Source organism: Lathyrus oleraceus, chromosome 7, assembly GCF_024323335.1.
Source record: "Lathyrus oleraceus cultivar Zhongwan6 chromosome 7, CAAS_Psat_ZW6_1.0, whole genome shotgun sequence".
Taxonomy (NCBI): domain Eukaryota; kingdom Viridiplantae; phylum Streptophyta; class Magnoliopsida; order Fabales; family Fabaceae; genus Lathyrus; species Lathyrus oleraceus.
Window position 1 is genome coordinate 489,803,510 of NC_066585.1, and position 21,351 is coordinate 489,824,860.

The 21,351-nt window shown below is 34.7% G+C and overlaps 2 protein-coding genes across 4 annotated transcripts; both read left to right on the top strand.

The window, feature by feature from the left end:
* The first annotated feature begins 532 nt into the window (after positions 1–532).
* On the top strand, positions 533–10,552 carry LOC127104497 (uncharacterized). Its single transcript, XM_051041682.1, has 4 exons — positions 533–646; positions 1,127–1,220; positions 7,651–8,843; positions 10,502–10,552. Exons 1-4 carry the CDS (start codon positions 533–535, stop codon positions 10,550–10,552), a joined length of 1,452 nt encoding a protein of 483 aa, XP_050897639.1.
* Positions 10,499–16,996, top strand: LOC127106407 (DNA repair protein RAD51 homolog 4). Of its 3 annotated transcripts, none has more exons than XR_007795381.1 (10): positions 10,499–10,694; positions 10,788–10,867; positions 10,959–11,074; positions 11,683–11,764; positions 13,611–13,745; positions 13,835–13,948; positions 14,040–14,130; positions 15,073–15,147; positions 15,312–15,382; positions 16,398–16,475. XR_007795381.1 is itself a non-coding variant. In XM_051043700.1 (10 exons), the coding sequence occupies exons 1-10, from the start codon at positions 10,607–10,609 to the stop codon at positions 16,737–16,739; spliced, it is 969 nt and encodes a 322-aa protein (XP_050899657.1). In that variant the 5' UTR covers positions 10,501–10,606; the 3' UTR covers positions 16,740–16,996. The 3 variants fall into 3 exon arrangements, 1 of the variants encoding a protein (XP_050899657.1); XM_051043700.1 differs by lacking the exon at positions 15,073–15,147 and adding an exon at positions 16,698–16,996 and having other exon boundaries at positions 10,501–10,694; positions 16,398–16,547; XR_007795382.1 differs by lacking the exon at positions 15,073–15,147 and having other exon boundaries at positions 14,040–14,162; positions 16,398–16,547.
* The last annotated feature ends 4,355 nt before the right edge of the window (positions 16,997–21,351 follow it).

Consider the following 21,351-nt stretch of genomic DNA (forward strand, 5'->3'; position numbering starts at 1 on the left):
AAATACCATCTATTACCTTTTCACACGTTACCCCCACAACCTCACTACCTACTCCAACTCTTCCAATTTCCTGCTTCTTCCTCATACTCCTCTGCTAGGGCAACTGTAATTTTTCCACAGAAACTTCAAGATGTCACAACATCAAACTACTTTTGATTCAAAGACTACTAAGTCTACTCAAAAGGCTAGCGCTCCTTCCATGGACACTCACGATGATGAGATTTTGGATGTGGTTCCTCTATCTGTTATTCCCTACGAAGACCTTGATTTAAACCATCCCATGGATGCCTCAACTTCTGCATGCCCCAATCAAGGTAACATCTTTAGTATCCCTTATAGCTCAACTTATGCCACTAGTTCTAAGGAAGATATACACCACACTGATCGTGTCATAAGAAACTTAGTCACTAGAATCCTTAATGAAGGACATTCTATGAAGGGAGTCTCTACTCCCCTGTCTAAAATGTACCCCTCTCCTGAGGTTGAACATCATAGTGAGAAGGATGACGATTCCTCTAGATCTGAGAAGGACATGGCTGCTGAAGGTTTGTGCTCTCTAGGGAAAACTGTGTCTGGTAAAGGAAAATTTGTGGCATCTAAAACTGCCAATGCTTCCCATTCTGAGAAGCATGATGTTGCAAACGATGTGATTGACCTAGAGGATGACAGGTCTGATGATCAAGAGGATAACTTACTTCATCACTTAAAGCCAAGTGTGACCAAGCGTATGAAGATCAGAAAAGGAAGAGTTGTGGCTGAATTGATGACAGCTAGAACAGCAAAGAAGACTGCTGGTGTTGGTCCTTCCAAATCTTGGAGCAAGGTTGAAGCGAAGAAGAGGAAGGTTAGAGAAGTTTCTGAGTCTGAAGAGGATGTTGAGGAAGATGTCCCTGACATCTCTCCTGTGAAGAAGACCATTCTAAGGAAGCCCCCTGTGAAAGTTGTTGATGTGCATTTGGATAATATCTCTTTCCATCTTGAGGATGGAGCTGCCAAATGGAAATTTGTGATTCAGAGAAGGGTGGTTGTGGAAAGGGAGTTAGGAAAGGATGTTGTTGAAGTCAAGGAGGTCATGGACCTAATAAAGACTGCTGGGTTGATGAAGACTGTGGTTGGATTCTCTTAGTGCTATGAGGGTTTAGTTAAGGAATTCATTGTCAAAATTCCTGAGGATATTGGTGATAAGAATAACAAGGAATTTTGCAAAGTGTTTGTGAGAGGTAAGTGTATCACATTCTCTCCCACTGTCATTAACAATTTTTTGAGAAGAAGAGTTAAGGGTGCAGGTGAATTGGAAGCTACAGACAATGAGGTCTATAGAGAAATTACAGCAAGGCAGGTGAAATGGTGGCCTATTAAAAAGCATCTTCCTGCTGGGAACTTGACTGTCAAGTATGCTATATTGCATAAAATAGGATCTGCAAATTGGGTGCCTACCAACCACATTTCCACAGTTGCTAATACCATTGGAAGATTTATCTTTGCTGTTGGAACCAAACTGAATTTTGACTATGGTAGATTTATGTTTAAACAAATCATCAAGCAAGCATCTACTAACGCAGTTAAGCTGCCTATTGCCTTTCCCTCTATGATTTGTGGGATTATCCTGAAGCAACACGCTGGTATTTTGAGTTCTAATGATTTACCAAGTAGAAGAAAACCTACTCTGTCAGTGCACTATAAACTGTTTGAAGGCAGTCATGTCGAAGACATTATCATGACATCTGCCATGAAAAAGCCAGCCTCAAAAGTTGGAACTATTGCTGAGCTGAAGGAGACTTGTAAAGAGCTGGGTGAAGGGATAAGGGTAGCAACATCTAGGAAAAAATCGTTGGAAGCCCTGATTGCAAGCTTGGAGAAAGCTGAAGGTGAAAGTATTGAACATGCTAAGGAAGCTGAAGCCCACACCTCTAGTGAGAGGTCTGTAAATAATGATGAGACAAGTGGCAATTCTGTTTCTGGTGCTGATAAGGCTGCAAGCTCAAGCTCCTCTGACTAACTCCTTTGACTATGGTCCCTATTGATGTGATGGTTGTTATTGGTGTGATGGATTTTCTTGATTTTGGAAATTCTGTTTTGCTGTTTTGTTGGTTTGTATCTCAGCTTGCTTAAAGCTGATTATGTACTTGGTTTGTAACCCTTAACTTTTGACATTTTGGTTTATGACTGAATAAACATTTATTTTGTCTCTTTGGTCTCTTTTGGCTAAAAAGGGGGAGAAGTGTAGTTATAGCCATATCTGATGTTTGATGGAATAGCTATATCTATAGATGATGTTTAATGTTATGTTTGATACAAAGAGGGAGAAGTGTTATGTCTATGTGAAGCAGATTGGTGCTTGGTGTGGACTAGCTGAAGGGGGAGGTGGTGTGTTCTGAGCACAAGCGCATGTGTGTTTACAAGTTGCTTTTTCTGCTAGTAATATGTGTATGTTTACTTCTGCTGCTGAACTGATACTTTATTTGATTTCTTGTGAACATATGATCTGATGTATGTTTTAGCCAAAATTTTCCAAAGGGGGAATTTGTTGGTTCTATGTGTTGGCATCAATTTTGGTAAAACTTAGAGTTATCACAAGTTGTCACGCGTGTTGTCTTGACATGTGATATCAGCTTCCTGCAGGGTGTTTAAATATGGTTGTGCAGGATTCGGTCAAGATGTCAGACCCGATGTTAAGACATGTGCATACAGAACATTCAGTCTGAATGTTATGTGTTTTGTTGTTGCACTTTTCATGCAAATCTTTGTGTGCTTATGTGGAGATTGCATGCGTTATTCAATGAGTAATTCTATTTAAAACCAGAATGTTCTTTTTCCCTAAAAGGAATGATTAGTTGCTATTTCTTAGGGAATATACATTAAATAGAATTAGGGTTTCATGTTTCCCAGGCCCATTCAGAAAGCTTTTATATAAAGACTTTGTAAACCCTGTTTTAGATATACAAGATACGAACGATAAAGAGAGAGAGTTTCTTTTAGGGTTTTAGCCTTGGGTGAGCTTGTGTATTGTGAGCCATTCATTCATCTTATTGATGTATGAATTGGATTGACTTTTGTGTTGTATTTTGTCCACTCTAAGCTTTGAAGTACGAGTGTATTTGTTTACTTGATTGAAGCTTTTAAGCAAGATCAAGTATGTGTCCTTGAAGTGTGTCTTCTTTCTTTTGTATTTGTTTTTATATCAATGTTGTGATTGAGGGGGAGTGAGTAGGGTCTCATATATAAGAGTTCTTAAATAGAAGTCACACGGGTAGAGATTAGGTGAAAAGACTATAACTTGAAGTTGTTTATTGAGAGTCTTTGAACTAATTATGTTTAGTGGATTTCCTTCCTGGCTTGGTAGCCCTCAGACGTAGGTGAGTTTACACCGAACTGGGTTAACAACTGCTTGTGTCACTTGTTCAATTGTTTCTTTGTTTTTAACCTGTTTATAGTTTATTTGTTGTTCATATATTAGTGTCATGACATTACCTTCGACATCTCATATCTGATACCAGAATTTTAATCTTCATGGGACCAGTTGTTATCTTGTCTCCCTCTGTTCCTTTGTTTCTTTTCCAAGCAGAGATTTGTCCTGTATAGGCAGTGATAGCAGAGCAGCAGCTTAACACATTTACAAGACACAAACACCAATAAAAAGAGTCAAATTAAAAAGGTTGAGGAGCAGTTTGTTAACAAATATAGGTGGTGATAGAGTTTATACCAAAATAACAAAAAAAGTTTATCTCTTGGAAAGTTGGATCAGATGCATCATTTTATGCATCAACATCAAACCTTAAAAAAAATCTAACATAAATACAGGAGAGGATCGGCGGGGCACTAAAAGAAAAAACCACCAAGAAATAACCTAGCAGCGATCTCACAACAATAGAAAATTTTATCAACCACCAAACCCTAACATTTTGAGCAAGCAGAAAGCAACTTACACACACTGAGAGAATGAACATTTCACTAAAATACAAAACAAAACTGTATAAATAAATTCACAAGAAGTTTTGGACTTCTGAACAACCACAACAACCAAGACAACAAGCATACCAGGAAGAAGAGGAAGTTGTGAAGATTAGGTTACCTGGAACTCGCTTAGATCTGCTTCGTGTGGGTATTAATCTTTTTCCTTATACTGTTGAAACTTACTAATCTTTTTCCTTGTACCGTTGAAACTTATATTATTTTTTTTGTTACTCTATTTCCTTCCACTATGATTGTAACTGATAAGAGCATGAATGAACGAATGTTGGGGTATCGATTTGTTCGGGGGCTAGGGTGCCATTGTGAAATTTTGATGTTCGATTTTGCTTTGATTGGCGTTGTGTAATCGATTTTTGATTTGAGCATGTTTGATGTTGCACGGTTTGTTTGGTTTGGTATGTTAAAATCAGAGGGACTTGTGTTTTTTTTTCAGGAACAGTTTTCTTGAGAGTTTATTTGCGTTCATAGAAATCTCAGGTCTTGGTTTGACCGATTTTCTTTTGAAGGAGAACGATTAGGAGAGGTTGAGAGAAAGACTGATTGAGAGGTAGAGTGAGTGTTGATTCAAAAGTAAAGACGAAGGTTTTAAATCACGACCATGGCAGAGAGAGTTTTTGTTTTGGACGGTAAGGAGTAACCAAGTCACGGCCATGGCGGAGGGAAAGGTTATCGTGAGAATGGAAGGGATTGATTTGGATCATGTTTTCTCTGGAAGAATGGAGGGTGGCCGCATTTCCACAAGAAGAATAAGAAACAACCATGTTAGATTTTAGGGTTTACTCTTGCCTTATTAGGTTAGTGGCCAAACTGGGTCGGATCCAACCCGATCCGCCTCTCCAAGCCCACTCGTCCGCCCTTTTGGGCCCAACTTTTTTTTTATTTAAATTTTTTTGGATAGTTTTTATACTTATATTAGCGTATGGATACATCTTCCAGCTAGTTTCCTGTGGCATAATGGTTGATGCATCCGCTGCTTCCCACCAAGCCCTTGGTTCAATCCCTGGCCTTGGCAATTTCTGGTTTCATTAATTTATTTTCTTAGAATCGTCATTCTTTATTTTATTTTCCTTTCGTAATTATTTGATTTAGATTAATCTTTTTTTTTCGTATCCCCTATTTAATTTAAAAAAGAAAACATTGTTGTTTTATTCTATTTTTGTTTATTTTTATTTTTATTTTTAAATGCGTAAAAAAAAAGGAAACTTATTTTTTTGTTTATATATTTATTTATTTATTTATAATCGACTTATTCTGGGTCCTTTTATGTCAAGTCTTTGTGAGGGTATCCATTCAACTTCCTTTGATTTCAAACTTCCATACTTCGATCATTTTAATCTCAAACCTTCATATTAACCTTTTCTTTTAAATCTTTTCTCATTAAAATCTGAAGAAAATGATTACCTGGATGAAATGTTCAGTCGTAATCTGGAATATTAGGCCTAAGCTGTAAGAGCTTGCAAGCCATAAGCATTCGTCTTCTTTTCAAAATGCTCCAAGATTCAAATCATTTTCATAAGTGAATCCGAAGAAAAAGATTACCCTGGATGAAATATTCAGTCGTAATCCCGAATGTTAAGCCCAAGCTGTAAGAGCTTGTAAGCCCTATGTATTCGTCTTCTCTTCAAAATGCTCCAAGATTCAAATCATTTTCATAAGTGAATCAGAAGAAAAAGATTACCTGGATGAAATATCCAGTCATAATCCCGAATATTAGGCCCAAGCTGTAAGAGCTTGTAAGCCCTATGTATTCGTCTTCTCTTCAAAACGCTCCAAGATTCAAATCATTTTCATAAGTGAATCCGAAGAAAAAGATTACCTGGATGAAATATCTAGTCGTAATCCCGAATATTAGGCCTAAGTTGTAAGAGCTTGTAAGCCCTATGTATTCGTCTTCTCTTTCAAACGCTTCAATATTCAAACCACTTTCTTAAATAAAATTAGAAGAAAAAGATTATCTGGATGAAAGGTCCAGATGTAGTTTCGAATGCTAGGCCCAAGTTGTAAGAGCTTGTAAACCATAAGTGCTTGTCTTCTCTTCAAAACACTTGTAATTATTCAAACTTCTTTTCTCAAGAAAATTGAAAGAAAAAGATTACCTGGGTGAAAGGTCCAGACGTAGTCCCGAGTATTATACCTAAGTTGTAAGAGCTTGCAAGTCATAAATACCCGTCTTTCAAGCCCAAAAATGCATTTAACCAATCAAACTCTTTTTTCGCTGTCGTGCAGTTGATCAGAAAAACCTTTTTTATAAATGAAAGAAATCTTTCCTTAAGGTGATGTAAAGCAATGCTTCGCCCATAATTGTTGAGTTAAGATAAGTGACGTTTTTCTGAATGTTGATTTGTAAATCCATTCGATGTGATGTATACGTTCGCTCCTCATCTGTTTTGGGTAAAACAATGTTCTCGTCGATTAATACAAGATGGCTTTCGTTAAAATCGACCAGTAAACAAACATTTTCTACCTAGAACTACGTAAGCCTTGAGTTCTCTATTGAGATACGTAGGAGCAGGATTGCGAAATCTTGTCAGGCCCATTAATAAAAAACTTGGGTTTAGTCCCCTTCGTTGCAAAAAATCCAAAAACATCTTCTCTTTTATTTTGATCCTATTATTCTTTCCCTCATAATATCTTGAGAAGCCTAATATTTCAAACTAACACTAACATGCACAACTAACCTAATGGTTCCCGTTGAGTACAACAGACGTGAGGGGTGCTAATACCTTCCCCTTGCATAATCGACTCCTAAACCCTGATTTGGTTGCGACGACCATAATCATTATCGTTATTTCTTGGGTTTTATCGATATTTCCCCTTTCATTTTTAGGAATAAATAAAGTTTGATGGCGACTCTGTTCAATCCATCATGCGAGCGTGCGATTGTGCTTCGCTAGGTCGTGTTCTCATTTTTCGAGGTACGACAGATGGCGACTCTGTTGGGGAGTAACTGGATCTCCATAAGTGAGTCAAGCCTAGTTAGGTCATTTGTGTGCCTTTGTTTATTTACTTGTGTGACTTTTCTTTATTGCTTTTGCTATCTTTATTGTCATATTGATATAAATCTGTTGTATTGGTTCCGTTATGCTTTGGTACTTGGATACTCTGATTGCAAATCTTGTGGGAAAGACTTTTTACCCGAGTCTCGAGTAAAAACATAAGATAGGACGAGGTTGAGTAGTGCGGGTCCGCGAGATGAATTTCTCGTTGGGTCAGTGCGAGAACCTTACTTAGAGTAGATGCTTGGGAGGATGTTGTCGCCCGACAAGTAAGTCTCCGTAAGCTTTGATATTTTCTTTAGGATCCATGACTCTGAGGACCATTTGTAGAAACTTAATCCTTTGTCCAACTAGGAAAGATGGTCGCATAACATGGGTCTGCGAGATGAATTTCTCGTTGGATCGATGCGAGAATCTCACTTAGAGTAGATTCTTTGGATGAAGTTGATGCCCGACAAGTAAGTTGTCGCAGGCAGCAAACAGTCTAATGGATCCATGACTCTAGGAACTTTTTTTGAAACCTTAGACCATACCTGGTGAGAACCCTGTTCTATACGAAGCAATCAGACTTATCCATACCTCGAGCCTATTGAACTTATACAAAAAATGCATCACATTCATCCACATACATTGCATCAACATCATAAAAAGCAAACTCTTATTTGTCTCTTATTTGTTTCAGGAATTGAGAATTTGAAAATGACAACTCCAAGAAGAAACACTTTCTCACTTAAGTACAAGGAACCTAAGCTTGACAGTCTGAAAGGATTGATCTCTGATTTGATTCTCAATAAGCGTGATGACTTCAGAAAAGACTATGGGAAAATTTTGAGCCTTTTGACTAAGAAAGTTGACTATGGGATTATCAGCTCTTTGACACAATATTATGATCCGCCTCTACGCTGTTTCACATTCGCTGATTTCCAACTAGCTCCTACTTTGGAAGAAGTTGAGAGAATTGTGGGTCTAAAGTTGAAAGATTTCAATCCATTTCCAAAGCTCGAAGAGGAAGTGGGCCCAAAGAAGATAGCTTTAGCCCTAAGTATCAATGTCCCAATTGTTCTAGCCAATTGGGTCGAGAAAGGGGGTTTCAAAGGTTTTGCCACGAGGTTCTTGGAAGAATTAGCTCTGAAGTTCAAGAAAGAAGGAAATTGGAACGCATTCTATGCTGTGTTGGCTTTATTGATCCATGGGATTATGCTCTTCCCAAATGTTGAAAAGTTTGTGGATCATGTAGCGCTAGAAGTCTTTCTCTCTAGAAATCCTGTACCATTTCTCTTAGTTGACATTTACCATGCCCTTCACGCTCGACATGAAAAGAGGGGTGAAACTTTGTTATGCTGTGCTCCTTTGCTTTATACTTGGTTCATGCAACATATGCCTGAAAAAGGCCCTTTTGTGGCAAAGGAACTTAAATCTCCTCAAAGACCAGCTTCTCTCACTGGAAGTTCTATCAGATGGTATATCCGAGAGTGGGAAACCCCAGACATCATTGTCAGTTGTGGGGAATTTCCTAATGTGCCATTGTTAGGTACTAAGGGTTGCATCAATTATAACCATATGTTATCTCGAATGCAACACGGCTACTCCATGGATGGTCCTCCTAAAGCAAAGGACTTACAACCATTTGTGCTCTTTGACATTCAAGCAAGTAATCCTGATGTAAGAGTGATCCGAAAGGCCTGGTTGAAGATTGTTAGGAAGGGTAAAGAGTTTGGAAAAAGGAACACTCTTGTCAAAGAACCTTACATTAGACGGGTGAAAGAAAGATTTGAAGAATTCCATTTGCCATTTATCTTTAATGGTACAACTTTCCCTAAAAATCCTGAGCCAAAACCTATACTTCCCGAGGACATGGAGAAACTCACTGCAAAGGTTAAAGAGCTCGAATTGGAGAATACTGAATTACGGATTCAGATGAACCGAGCTATCTTGGAAAATCTCTCTCCCTCATTCTCTCTCTCTCTCTCTCTCTCTCTCTCTCTCTCTCTCTCTCTTCGCTCCCCTCCCACACACCACTCAACACTCTCTCTCTTTCTCTCTCTCTCACACACACACACACACACACTCTCTCTCTTTATATATATATATATATATAATATATATATATATATATATATATATATATATTATATATATATATATATATAATATATAATATATATATATATATATATATATATATATATTATATATAAGAGAGAGAGAGAGAGAGAGAGAGAGAGAGAGAGAGAGAAGAGAGAGAGGAGAGGAGAGAGGAGAGAGAGAGAGAGAGAGAGAGAGAGAGAGAGATTTTTCAAGAGCTGTTAAATTTTCTTCTAATGTCGATTAAATCTGTCTCTCTCTCTCTCTATATATATATATAATAAATATATATATATATATAAATATATATATATATATATCAATATATAATATATATATCTCTATATATATATATTTAATATATATATATATAATATTAGATATTATATTCTATATATATTATATTATATAATATCTATTATTATATATCTAATAATATATATATATATATATATAGATATATATATCTCTATTATATTGTTTTTCAGGAGTTGTTAAATTTTCTTCAAATGTCGATTAAATCTCTCTCACACACACACACACACACACACACACATATATATATATATATATATATATATATATATATATATTAAAAAGGTTATTTTAAATATTTTAGTATATAATTAAAAAAATTGATTATTTAAAAAAAATCCAAGACATAAGTTGGAGTTGAGACATTTAAGGGTCTGTTTGAAACACTTTTCAATTTTAGTTCTTAAAATTTGTTTTTCAAATCTATTTTAAAAAACTATTTTTAAGAAGAAAATTAACAAAAAATTTGTTTGATAAACTAATTTTGAAAAACTGTTTTGAAAATATGAAAATGAAAAAAATTGTTTGATAATCTAATATTTTAAAAGTATTTTAAGAAGAGAATAAAAATGTATATTTTGTCATTTACTTTTAAAATCTATTTTATTGTATAAAATATTACAAACTTAAGAAAATTAATTGATATTTGGTCGAATACAAATAATTGGGTTAAATAAATTTTTAATTTTACAAATCACATAATACTTGTTTGCAATAATAATAAGAAAAAAACAAGTAAAAAATGGGATTCCACGTTTAATAGAAAAAAAATTATATAGTGAAAATAATTAAGAAACACAAAAAAAATTAAGTAAAATAAATAAACATATTTAAAAAGGTTACTTATACATAAAAAAAACATAAATAAAAGAAATAACATATTCTTTCAAATATTTTTCTCTATTTTATTTTTAAAATATAAAAATTATTAAAATTGCATTAATGCTATTAATGAAAATTATAAATTGATTCACTTTTTGCTTTTAAAAATTAAAAAATAAAAAAAAGTTTTTAAAAACACTTTTACGAAATATTATATTCAAACAAATTTTTAAATTTTAAATTTTCAAAAACTAAAAAAGAGTTTTTAAGATGCATTTCAAATCTGCCATAAATTCTCACGTTTGCTTCAGGTTGCAAAGGGTCAAATTGTGATTCATGAAAAGCTAAAAGCTCTTTTTTGAACTTACCAAACAGACCTATAGACTCTCCCTTGGTCTTGGCAGCATCAGAAGAAAATGGCGCCATTGAACTCTCTGGAGAACGAGTACCCACTCATTGATTCTAACTTCCAAACCTTTTGCGCTTCGCACGCCATTTACTCCGGTTCTTTTCCTCTTATTCTCTTCCCCACCTTTTCCAATTCTATCTTTCAAATTTTATTTATTCAGTGCCATCACTATTCCTTTTTCTCCTCAGTCGAAGATTTCCTCCTGCATGATCTCGACGCATTACTAACTTCCGCGGCCAAGCATTCCACTTCCCAGAGATTGAAGCAGGTTAGGGTTACCTATATAATCGATTATCTGATTATTCTGTTATTAAAATCACTAATACGCGTGATTCTACTTTGAATGTGTAACTGTTTAGGGTATTCATCAGCTTCTGTCTATTGTTGATGCTCTACATCCGCCATTGATAAATGGTTTGCAGCTTCTGGAAGATTTTGAACGGAATAAAGAGTTTTTGTCCACTGGTTGTGAAGGGTACTCTCTTGCTCAACTCAACCTATAGTTCATGTTATTATTTATTAATATTATGTTTGGTTCTGCGGTGAGGAGAATTGATTCTCTGAGTGAACCGATTGTCTAGAATTGATTTTGGAGACAGAATCAATTCTATTTTAGAAAACCAAACACTTCAAAATAATTACATAATCAATTCTACATCTCTAGAATTGCTTTTGACTCTTCGTAAAGCTAAAGCAAACATACACTTAATATGCTTGCCTAGGATGTAGCATTTTGGAATTTGCACATAGCATTTATGCACAAATATTCTACTCCTACTTATGATGTGCATTTAAGTGTTATAAAAGGAATCTGGGAATGTTGAAAGTGAAATGCAACTAATTTACCTTCCACCCTAAAATTTTTAGCCAGTCTTTGCCACTTGAGTGATTTTCCACCGGTTTCATTGTCATCTTTGATATCGATTTTCGGCAACTAGGATAGTGCTTTATATTGTCTATGATGTTCAAAACTTTTGCAGTTTATAATACTGAGTTTTTGATAAATGTTATGTATGGCTTTTAATAAGGTGTAACTGTGGCTTGACAGTAGCACTTCTCAGTGTTTGAATCTGTTTAATTTAGGATTGATGCATTTCTTGGAGGTGGATTACGTGAAGGACAATTAACTGAACTTGTTGGACCATCCTCTTCCGGCAAGACACAGGTTAGAGCTTAATTTCTTTTTTGTGTAAATCATATTTTGAGTAGGAATATTAAATGGACAGGGGCAGTTCTTCCTCATCCCTGTTGGGGATACTCATTTCTAATCATTGGAGAAAGATGCTTATTTAGGGCCGGGGTGGGTATATACCATGCACCGCCCAATTTTGTAGTAATGCAAATGTTATGCAATTAGTTATTTGTGGTAAAAAAACTTCATGATGCTCATGCTTGCCCCCCATCAATTCATATTTGTTAAGGTTGCCCCCTCACATTGTGTTTATCAATGCATATCTGCGGGTATTTAATAACTTTAACATTTCACAACAAGGGTATTTAATAACTTAAAATTTAACATCATTTGTATCGATGCTGTCTAGCAGTAATTCAAAATAAAAAATACCAACATAAAATTATATGCAAAAAACTTGCTTTTTAAATTTTCTTTTTGTAATAATTAATCCACACAGTTGATTATTTTTGGAAGGGTATAGATTTAGTCTAGAATTATGTTATTTTGATGGATGGCTATTAGTATCTCATGATACATGCGAGCTGTATCACGATATAAAACAAAACTGAACTTAATCGATTCAAATGACTGTGCTTTTCTATTTTGGACATGAATTGCTACTGGAATCTTGGTATGAGAGAATCCAAATTTGCCCTTGAATTCCACATTTCACATTCTGACGCTGCGGAGGCAACCCTGAGTCCGACTGGGTCATGCCAGTCGGTCTCAGAGTCCAAGCTCACTGCATTCTTGTTCTCAACTCCATTGTACAATTCATTTTTTTATTCTTCTTGCCTACAGTGTGTTTGCACCCTCTCTTCTCGATTATTATCTGGTTTTAGGTCCCCATTTGGCCCCCTTGTCTTGTTCAAAAAGATAGGTGTAAGAAACTTAAAAGCCAATGTCGATATGAAAGGAGGTAAAATTGAAGAGATAGTTGGAGATACATAGGAAGATGATGAAATGTCAGTGAAAGAAGATGAACTAAATCATTTTGGGGACGATGAATAAACCTTAGTGAAGTTAGTAGGTTACATTTTTTGAGGGGTTGAACATTGTACAGTCTGCTACTTTTTTTGTCATTTGGTTTGTGACTTTGAATTTTGAAGTATGCATATGATGTACTCTCTCTGATCACTATTATAAGCAAAATTGATTCTTTTGGTTAATTGTATAACTGATGTATTTGGCCTATATATAGAGACCAGATACATGAGTTGTACAATGAACTAAACAAAGTCAATTTTGCTTGTAAGAGTGACCAGAGAAGGTATCAGTCTATGGTTTTTGCTCATGTCACTTGTTATTTGGCCTATATTGATCATGTATATTATAAATTTTGATTCACGATTTGGAATATATGTCCTCCTATTCAAAATTTCAATGTTGTTTCAATAATCATGTTATACTGATTTGGCAAAAAACAAGAAAAATACAAAAGAATATGAAATTTATGTTCTTATCATCCGAGATAAGAGAAAAAAAATCTCAATATAAATACAAGTACAAAAATGTATTTCTTGGGTACTTGCATGGCTATGATCTCTTTTCCTACTTCTTGTTTATTAGATTGGTACGGTCAACATCTCACTTGCTCTATCAAGGCATTTATTTCATCCATAATCCTGGATGTCTTAAGAAGAAGTGTATCAAACTAAAATGGTTTACTTTGGTTATGTTGTTAATCTTTCTGCTACCACAGGTCTCCATCTATATCGTCATTGACACACACTTGCATAATCTTTTATTTGGTTGACATAAGATAAATTGTTTTCTTCTATTTCTTCATATCTGTTATGTTCAAGTATAACTTGGCTTGTTTATGGATAATTATTAGGTTTGCTTGATGTCTGCCTCAACTGTTGCAAAGCATAAGTGTTCAGTTATATATTTAGATACTGGCAACTCTTTTTCACCTCAGCGTATTGCACATTTTGTTGGCCAGTCTTCTGATTATTTCTCAGGCAATCAGGTTACTCTGGATTCAGACTTACTGCCCATTGTTTGGTCCTTGTTTGATAACTGGTCTTACAATTGTTTTTTAAATTATCCATCTTTTAGGCTGATCGTAGACTTCTACAGAACGTATTAGACAGGATAATTTGCTACCCAGTGTTTGATGTGTATCAGATGTTTGATCTGCTGCATCAACTGAAGATTAATTTGAGATCCAAGGTTCTCATTGGCTTGCATATTTGTAACTGATGCAACAAAATTGGTTTTTCATTTTTTTCTATCAAATATTGACTACTCTATACTGTCACAGATTGCCAAATCAGATCGTCTTGTACAACTGCTTATTGTTGATTCAATCTCTTCACTGATTACTCCCATCCTTAGGGGAAGTGGTCCTCAGGGTATAGTACATATTTGCATGCTAAGTTCCTTGGTATGCTTACCATTTATTCCCTTTGTATACCTTTCGATATTTTTCTATTGTCCTGGCTTTCTTGACAAGCTCAGAACTAAATGATACTGTTGGGTAATTGGTAAATAATAATCTGTTATTCATAATCATGGATCATCGTTGTTGTTCTAGATTCCCAGTCAAATTACATAATCAGTAATGTAGTGTCAATTCTTAAAGGTTTGAGCTTGGGTGAACTTGGATGATAAAGGGTGAAGGGAGCAAATGAAGTACACTCAAAGGTTTTGTTTTGGGGCTTTTTGTGTGCTGTCATTAGATTTGCCGGCTTAGTAAATTCGTGAGTAGAGTGGGGATATAAGGTTGACTCGGTGGTTAGGGTGAGAGAGTCAAGTAGTGGAGTGATAAAAAGGTTGAGAGTTCTATCCCCATCCAAAACATAACAATAATTTATAGTAGCATTTTTCATTCTAAAAATACAAACTCGTGAGTTTGAGCTAGTTTACCCGAGTTTACACAAAGCAAGTTTGCTGGGAGTTAACCTGTGTCTGATGCCTAGACATGTAAAATTTTCGAGTTAACTTGTTAGTTAGAAAACCATATGGGTTTGAGGTACGTCTTGTTTACTTACTATTCCAAAACGACAGTTTTGAAGACCAGGCTTAAGTTATTATGCTCTGATAAGCTCATCCTCATAACTCGAAACTGAGTTATGTTTTATATTCAAGCATACCCATGTGAGTCGTCTGATATCTGGTATTCACATATATCACTTTATTCACATATGTCACTTGACAAGCATGCATCGAGTCAAGTATTTCACCATAGTTTCAAAGTTGAATCACCAGTTACTATTTCTATTTCTTTGAAAAACATAAAAAGAAGAGATTAGATATTCCCTAATAAAAGTATATATATTTTTCCATCAAGGTAGATAAATTGATTGGACTGTTCTATAATGAGGAGTCTGGTTATATGGATCATAAGCCATTCTGCAAATTGTTTTGAGGTTGAGGTCTTGTCTATTATGTCTTGCTACATTTTAGTTTTGTTCTGATCAATTTTTTTGTTCCAGTTTTTCTAGGGTAATCATGCTTTTCCTTATTTATTATTTTTTGGTTAAGTCTTATATATACAGAAACTTAGAAATGTGCATTTTATGGGTCATTTCAGGACACGCTTTAATGGTATCTGTTGGGTTTTTATTGAAGAAGCTAGCACATGAGCATAATATTGCAGTGTTGGTAAGTCTTACTTTTGTTTTGCCTTCATCTTTCTTTCTTGCCAATGATAATCCTTTCAATGATTGTGAGAAAATTCTTCTAGTTCAAAGGAATTTTTCTTGGCTCATCTTATCTAACTCTAGTTGATATGGAAATATAAATATAAATATTGTTTTGTTTTTTCAATCTAATCTGTCTGAAAAAATATGATATTTCAGTAAAAGGTCTGTCCTGTATCCTGTATCTTTGATACGAATGAGAAACAATAGATTGATCCCTACACAAGAGCTCATATGACAAATTGATCCCTACTCAAGAGCTCCTCATCACGGGAATAGCCTACTGTCTAAATCATAATCTCTGACCTAATGCTTTGTAGTCGCACATCTCATCCTTGTTTCTTCTTCATACCTTATTTTCTGAGATGTTATTCTGATATTTATTTAAAACCATGTTTCTAGCAATGGTAAATTCTATAGTTTTTTTCTTTATGTTAATAGTTTCTACAATAGGTTAGTGCCAACGAAACTTTTTGTTTTTTATTTTGTAGTTACTTTTATTACATTTTACGTTAGGAACCTCAACCTGGTATACATTATCAGATAACACAAGGGATACCCCCTCTTAATTAATTACATTGATATGTTGCATAATCTTAAGGGTCCACCCATGTTATCAATTTCGGTAGCCTTCCCTAAAAGGGAACGTAAGGAGGAGCAGAGAGTTAATACTAATGAACACATAGTTGTTAAAATTTAAAATAAATTAATCAAAATTGATGAAGTATTCATATTTAGAAATAAAAACCATAAGTTTCAACTTTTAAACAAAACATACTTCCAAATGCCAATAAAATTCAATAAAATAACTTTGCTATTCCTAAAAACAAGAAGGCAGAGGTAGCAAGAGAAGTGGAAAGCCAGACAACTGTTGAGTCATATCCAACCGGGCTCTATATATTTGGAAAATTTCAAACATAATGGCAATGATCTGTCTTGGCATGGCAGGTTTACCAAATTTAAGACAAATTTTGCAGGTGACAAATCATGTGGTGGGTGGGGAAGACGGTAATTCTAAACCAGCACTTGGAGAGAGTTGGAAGAGTGTCCCTCATGTACGGCTTTTACTCTCACGTGAATGTGGTGGCAATGCCTGCAATATTTCAATAATCAAACATCCAGCTATGGTATGTGCTTGATAAGACATTTCTTTTGGGCACCATTAGGATTCTAATTATTTTCTCTAGTGTCTGTCATTATCTTTGTCATTAAAAAAAGATTTGAATCAGCTTTTGAAAATGGAAATTAATCAGTATGAACTTGCTGTTCTGTTTCAGGCTTCTGGTAGGACTGCAACTTCCACCCGTCTGTTCGTTTGAAATTATTCTCACCGCAAAATGGCCATTCATCAAAGGAATGTTACTTTTCATACAAAGTGTATTGAGAAACTTATTTTGTTAGTGATATCTGGCAGAAAATATGAAGCAAAGCAAACTTGTTAATATTTAAATTTTTTGTAACAATTTTTTAATGATTTAATTAAGATCATTTATGATCTAGTCACTTTATGTTAATTTAGTGACGATGATTAATAAATTGGAAATGTAGCATTGATATTAGGAATTTTTATTTTTAATTATGGATCTAGTCACTTTAAGTTAAGTATAATAGCTACGACACTCCATCATGTTAAGTGAGTGAGTAGGTATTTGAATTCTTATTATCAATTATCTATCCATTAAAATAAACTATCATTAAATTTTTTAATATATCATTTTCTTTTAAAAAATTTATACTAATAAAAAAATATATTTGTAATTAACAAATATTAGAAAATTTGAAATTATGTTCTTTTACCACCTTATTCATTTTGCATTTTTTACTTTTAATTTTCTCTTTCTTTTCTTATCTCAATTTAAATTTCAAATTTCCTTCATATTTCTTTTTCTCACACTTTCTCATTTTAATTTTTTCTTTTTTCATAATTTTTTTTCCTATTTTATTTTTTTAAATATAAATAAAAAAATTTAAATCTTTTTTTAATTTAATGAAGAAGAATACAATATTATAATTTATATGATTATTGTTCGTTTTATAATTAAGTAACTCATTTGAAATTGATATGTGTCTCTAAATACATTTTATACGGTATTAAATTGAATAACACTCGATATCAATGCACACAATTAATTTTCTATTTCACGGGTCACTATCAGGACAATATCTATTTTATTTTAATCAATAGTTGTCTTTATTTGAGAGATAAATTTTTTATTTTCAAATATGAATTTCTTTCTTTCTCCATCTCACATGTCTCTTTTTTTATATGATTATTTAATACAATTGAGTTTATATGATCATTGTTCATTTTACAATTAAGTAATACATTATAAATTAACATGTGTATCTAAAAATATTTTATATTGTATCAAATTGAATATCGCTCAATAATGATGCACATCACTAACTTTCTATTTCACTGATCACTATCAGGACAATATCAATTTTATTTTAACTAACAATTGTCTTTAATTGATAGATGAATTATTTATTTTTATTTGTGAAAATTTTCTTTTTTTATTTAAATTATTATTTTTCATTTCAAATTTACAATGTATCTAAATATATTTTATACTAATATAAGACAAGTAGAAAATGCCCTATTCTAAAGGGTGCACTCATCACTTATGGAAATGTTAAAAATGCTCTTCTTGTGTCTAAAAATGCATTTTTGAACACACCTTAAATCACACTAGCCTTCGTAATTCAATCACTATTAGTTGAGATTTTCGACAAAGACACTCAACAAAAGGCAAAACTACATGTACACAGAGGATGTGTACCTAAGAGGAGTCTTGGGTCAAAGAGAATTGAGACTTAGTAGTTTTGAAATGTCACATGAATATTTTGATCGCGTGAAGTTTCGACAGCATCAGGAGCGTCAAAAAAGCAGTTGTTTGGGCGTGCAGATGTTACGTTCAAATATGAATAACTGCATGACAGTTTCTTTCTGAAGGACACGTGGAGAGAGCGCAGAGACATGATGCACACAAGTCTTCACGTGGTGAATACTGAAGATAGGAACGTTAGGAGCATTTGTTTTCGACTAGTATATATAAGAGTTCATTTGTAGAATTAAGAGTGTGTTCGTTTTACTACAAAAATTTCACTTAAAACTCGAAGTACCAACGTCCAGAGAAAAGAGTCATGGCTGAAAGAATGTATGAACAACGAAACACCATATTTTATCTTCAATACAAAGTCTATAAAATTCACTTTACTTTGCCTTAGCAGTTTTAGTTTCATTTAATTGTTTACTTTTATGCTTTCAATTCTTGTTACTGTCGTTATTTTTCTTTACAATTTCAACACTAGCGAAGTTACATCTTTCACACACTTTAAGTCACTAATTCGACCGAGTCGAAAGTATGATGTTTATAAAAGGAAAAATATAAAGCAAGTTTTTCTGGAACTATGTCCTAAGATTCAATAGTTGATCCTGCAAGTAAACTTTTATTAAGAGACTAACACTTTGGCACGCCCAGTGGGACACATGCTAAATTACATATCTTTCATAGATATCCATAGTTTTCTCTTATAAACTTGTTCTATATTCATGAATTTGTCTAGTTAGTTTGCATGCGATTAAGAAGTGGAAAATCTTTATCTAGAATGCTGTGTCCTCCTATAGATAATGTCAATCCCCAGAATAATCCTTAAAAAGTAGTACATCAACCGGTTGTGTCAACGGTTGAAGAGCCCCTTGCCTCAACGCCTGTTAGGACAACAACTCCGGTGGTGTCAACGACGCCAATCACATCAAATATTATCACAAGGAGTAACTCCCCCAATGTAATCAGGGAATCCCCTTATTAACCCTGTAATTGCGAGACCTTTATTCAGGTTTTCAATGCCACCAAGTGGTAGAGACTATCTATGGGATGCCAACTTCGGTGATGGCTAACCTTCAGATGAACATGTCAATCTTTAGTGACAATGCAGTGGCCACAACGCCACTATACAATCCCTATAATGCATCAACGTCAACCATTAACAATATGGCGCGACCACCAGGAATAAGTTACATGCCTCAAAGTACACCATCTTTAAATACAACCTCTATGATGGCTATGAGGCAACAAATGGACAATAACTTAGAACTAGTCAATACTCTTACCCAACAAATGATAACCATTTTCAACCCTTTGATTGCAAATACAAATCAGATCTATGAAGTATTGGCAAATCAAATGGGGCGAATTGTTGAATTCTTTGGCACGCCTCCAATACATGTGCGACCTACCCCTCAAATATCGAACATTAGGCAAGTCGAAATCCCCGAGAATGGGATAACACAAGCCACTATAGGCCAAAGCTAATGGTTTCAACTACCTGATCCTCCTCATAGGGAAAAGTTAGAACAAAATAACCCTAGGCCTTTGATGGTCCATAGAAATCAAAATGCCGACCAAATGCTGAGGCATGTTCAGCAAAACAATTTTGGGGGACATAACAACATAGTAAACGTGGTCGAGTAAATTTTGGCCCAGAACGACCTCAATGTGGGACTCCACAAATCCAATTTTATATCCCCTTTGTCAGAATATATTTGACATATGGAGTTACCAAAGGGACCGGAAATTCATTTTTTTTAAAATTCGCCGGAGACACCAATAAGTCGATAGTTAAGCATGTCTCCCGATACCAAACTAAGGCGGACGATATTGCTAACAATGAGAATCTAAAGATGAAATATTTCCTTACCTATCTAACTAAGAATAGTTGGTTCACAACTCTTCCTTCACAACCTTTCCAATCATGAAGTCAGTTAGAGAGACTGTTCCACAAACAGTTTTACATGGGACAGTCGAAAATCAGTTTGAACGAGTTGGCTAGTGTTAGGCGAAAAGTCCCTGAGTCGATAGATGACTATTTGAATAGATTTAGACCTTTTAAGGCAAGGTGTTTCACCCAGGTTCCTGAACATGAGTTAGTTGAAATGTCCGATGGTGGCCTGGACTATTCAATTAGGAAGAAATTAGATTCTCAATATCTTAGGAACATGGCATAATTGACAGGTAGGGTTCACCAAGTCGAACACTTGAAAGCGGAAAAAGCTAGAACAAATAAATACCATAAAAAGGAAAAAGTAGCTTATATAGAAGTATATGATTACATCTCTGATATAGGAGATGATTGTTCGAAGAGGATGAGGTCAACATGGCTGAACTTAAGCCAAGACCCCCTTATGTATGGTTAAATTACTGGAACCACGCAGTGGAAAAAAAATCCCATTGAGACCAACAAAAATGATAAGTTCACAACTAGAACTTATACGTTTGATATTACAAAATGTGAAAAAATATTTGACTTGTTGATTACAGATGGACATATTATAGTGCCTCATGGCCTAAAAACTTATCCTTTGGAACAAAGGAAGAAGAGAAGTTTTTGTAAGTACCATAATTTTCTAGGTCATAAAACTTCTCAATGTGTGCATTTCAAGGATTTGGTGCAGCAAGCTCTGAAAGATGGAAGGTTATAATTTGGAGAAAAACCAAAGTCGTCAATGAAGGTGGACTTGGATCCGATGTAGATAGAAAATGCTCACTATGTTGAGCCTGTGGAGATTCTGATGGTTGAAGTTGTTGAGGGCTCCAATATGGAAGTTGACAAGGGTGAACAAATCTCCATTGTTGCCAATTCTGACACGCAAACAGTGCACCCCTAGTCTGAAGAGAGGTTGATTGATTTCCTTGAGCGCTGTAAGCTCAACGATTCCAAGATGATGCTTTGTCCATACTGTAGTGCCATGTTTGATGAAGATGCGGTAAATAAGCTAAATGAGTGAAACCTTAAAATCGGAAAGGGGTAAATCACCCCAAATGGAAGGAGGTCGATCACAAGGTGGGGATTCCGAATCACAATGGGTAGAAAGTGTCGAAGGGGAAATCTCATGTCCCTCATACCTACGAGGGAAACAATCCCATG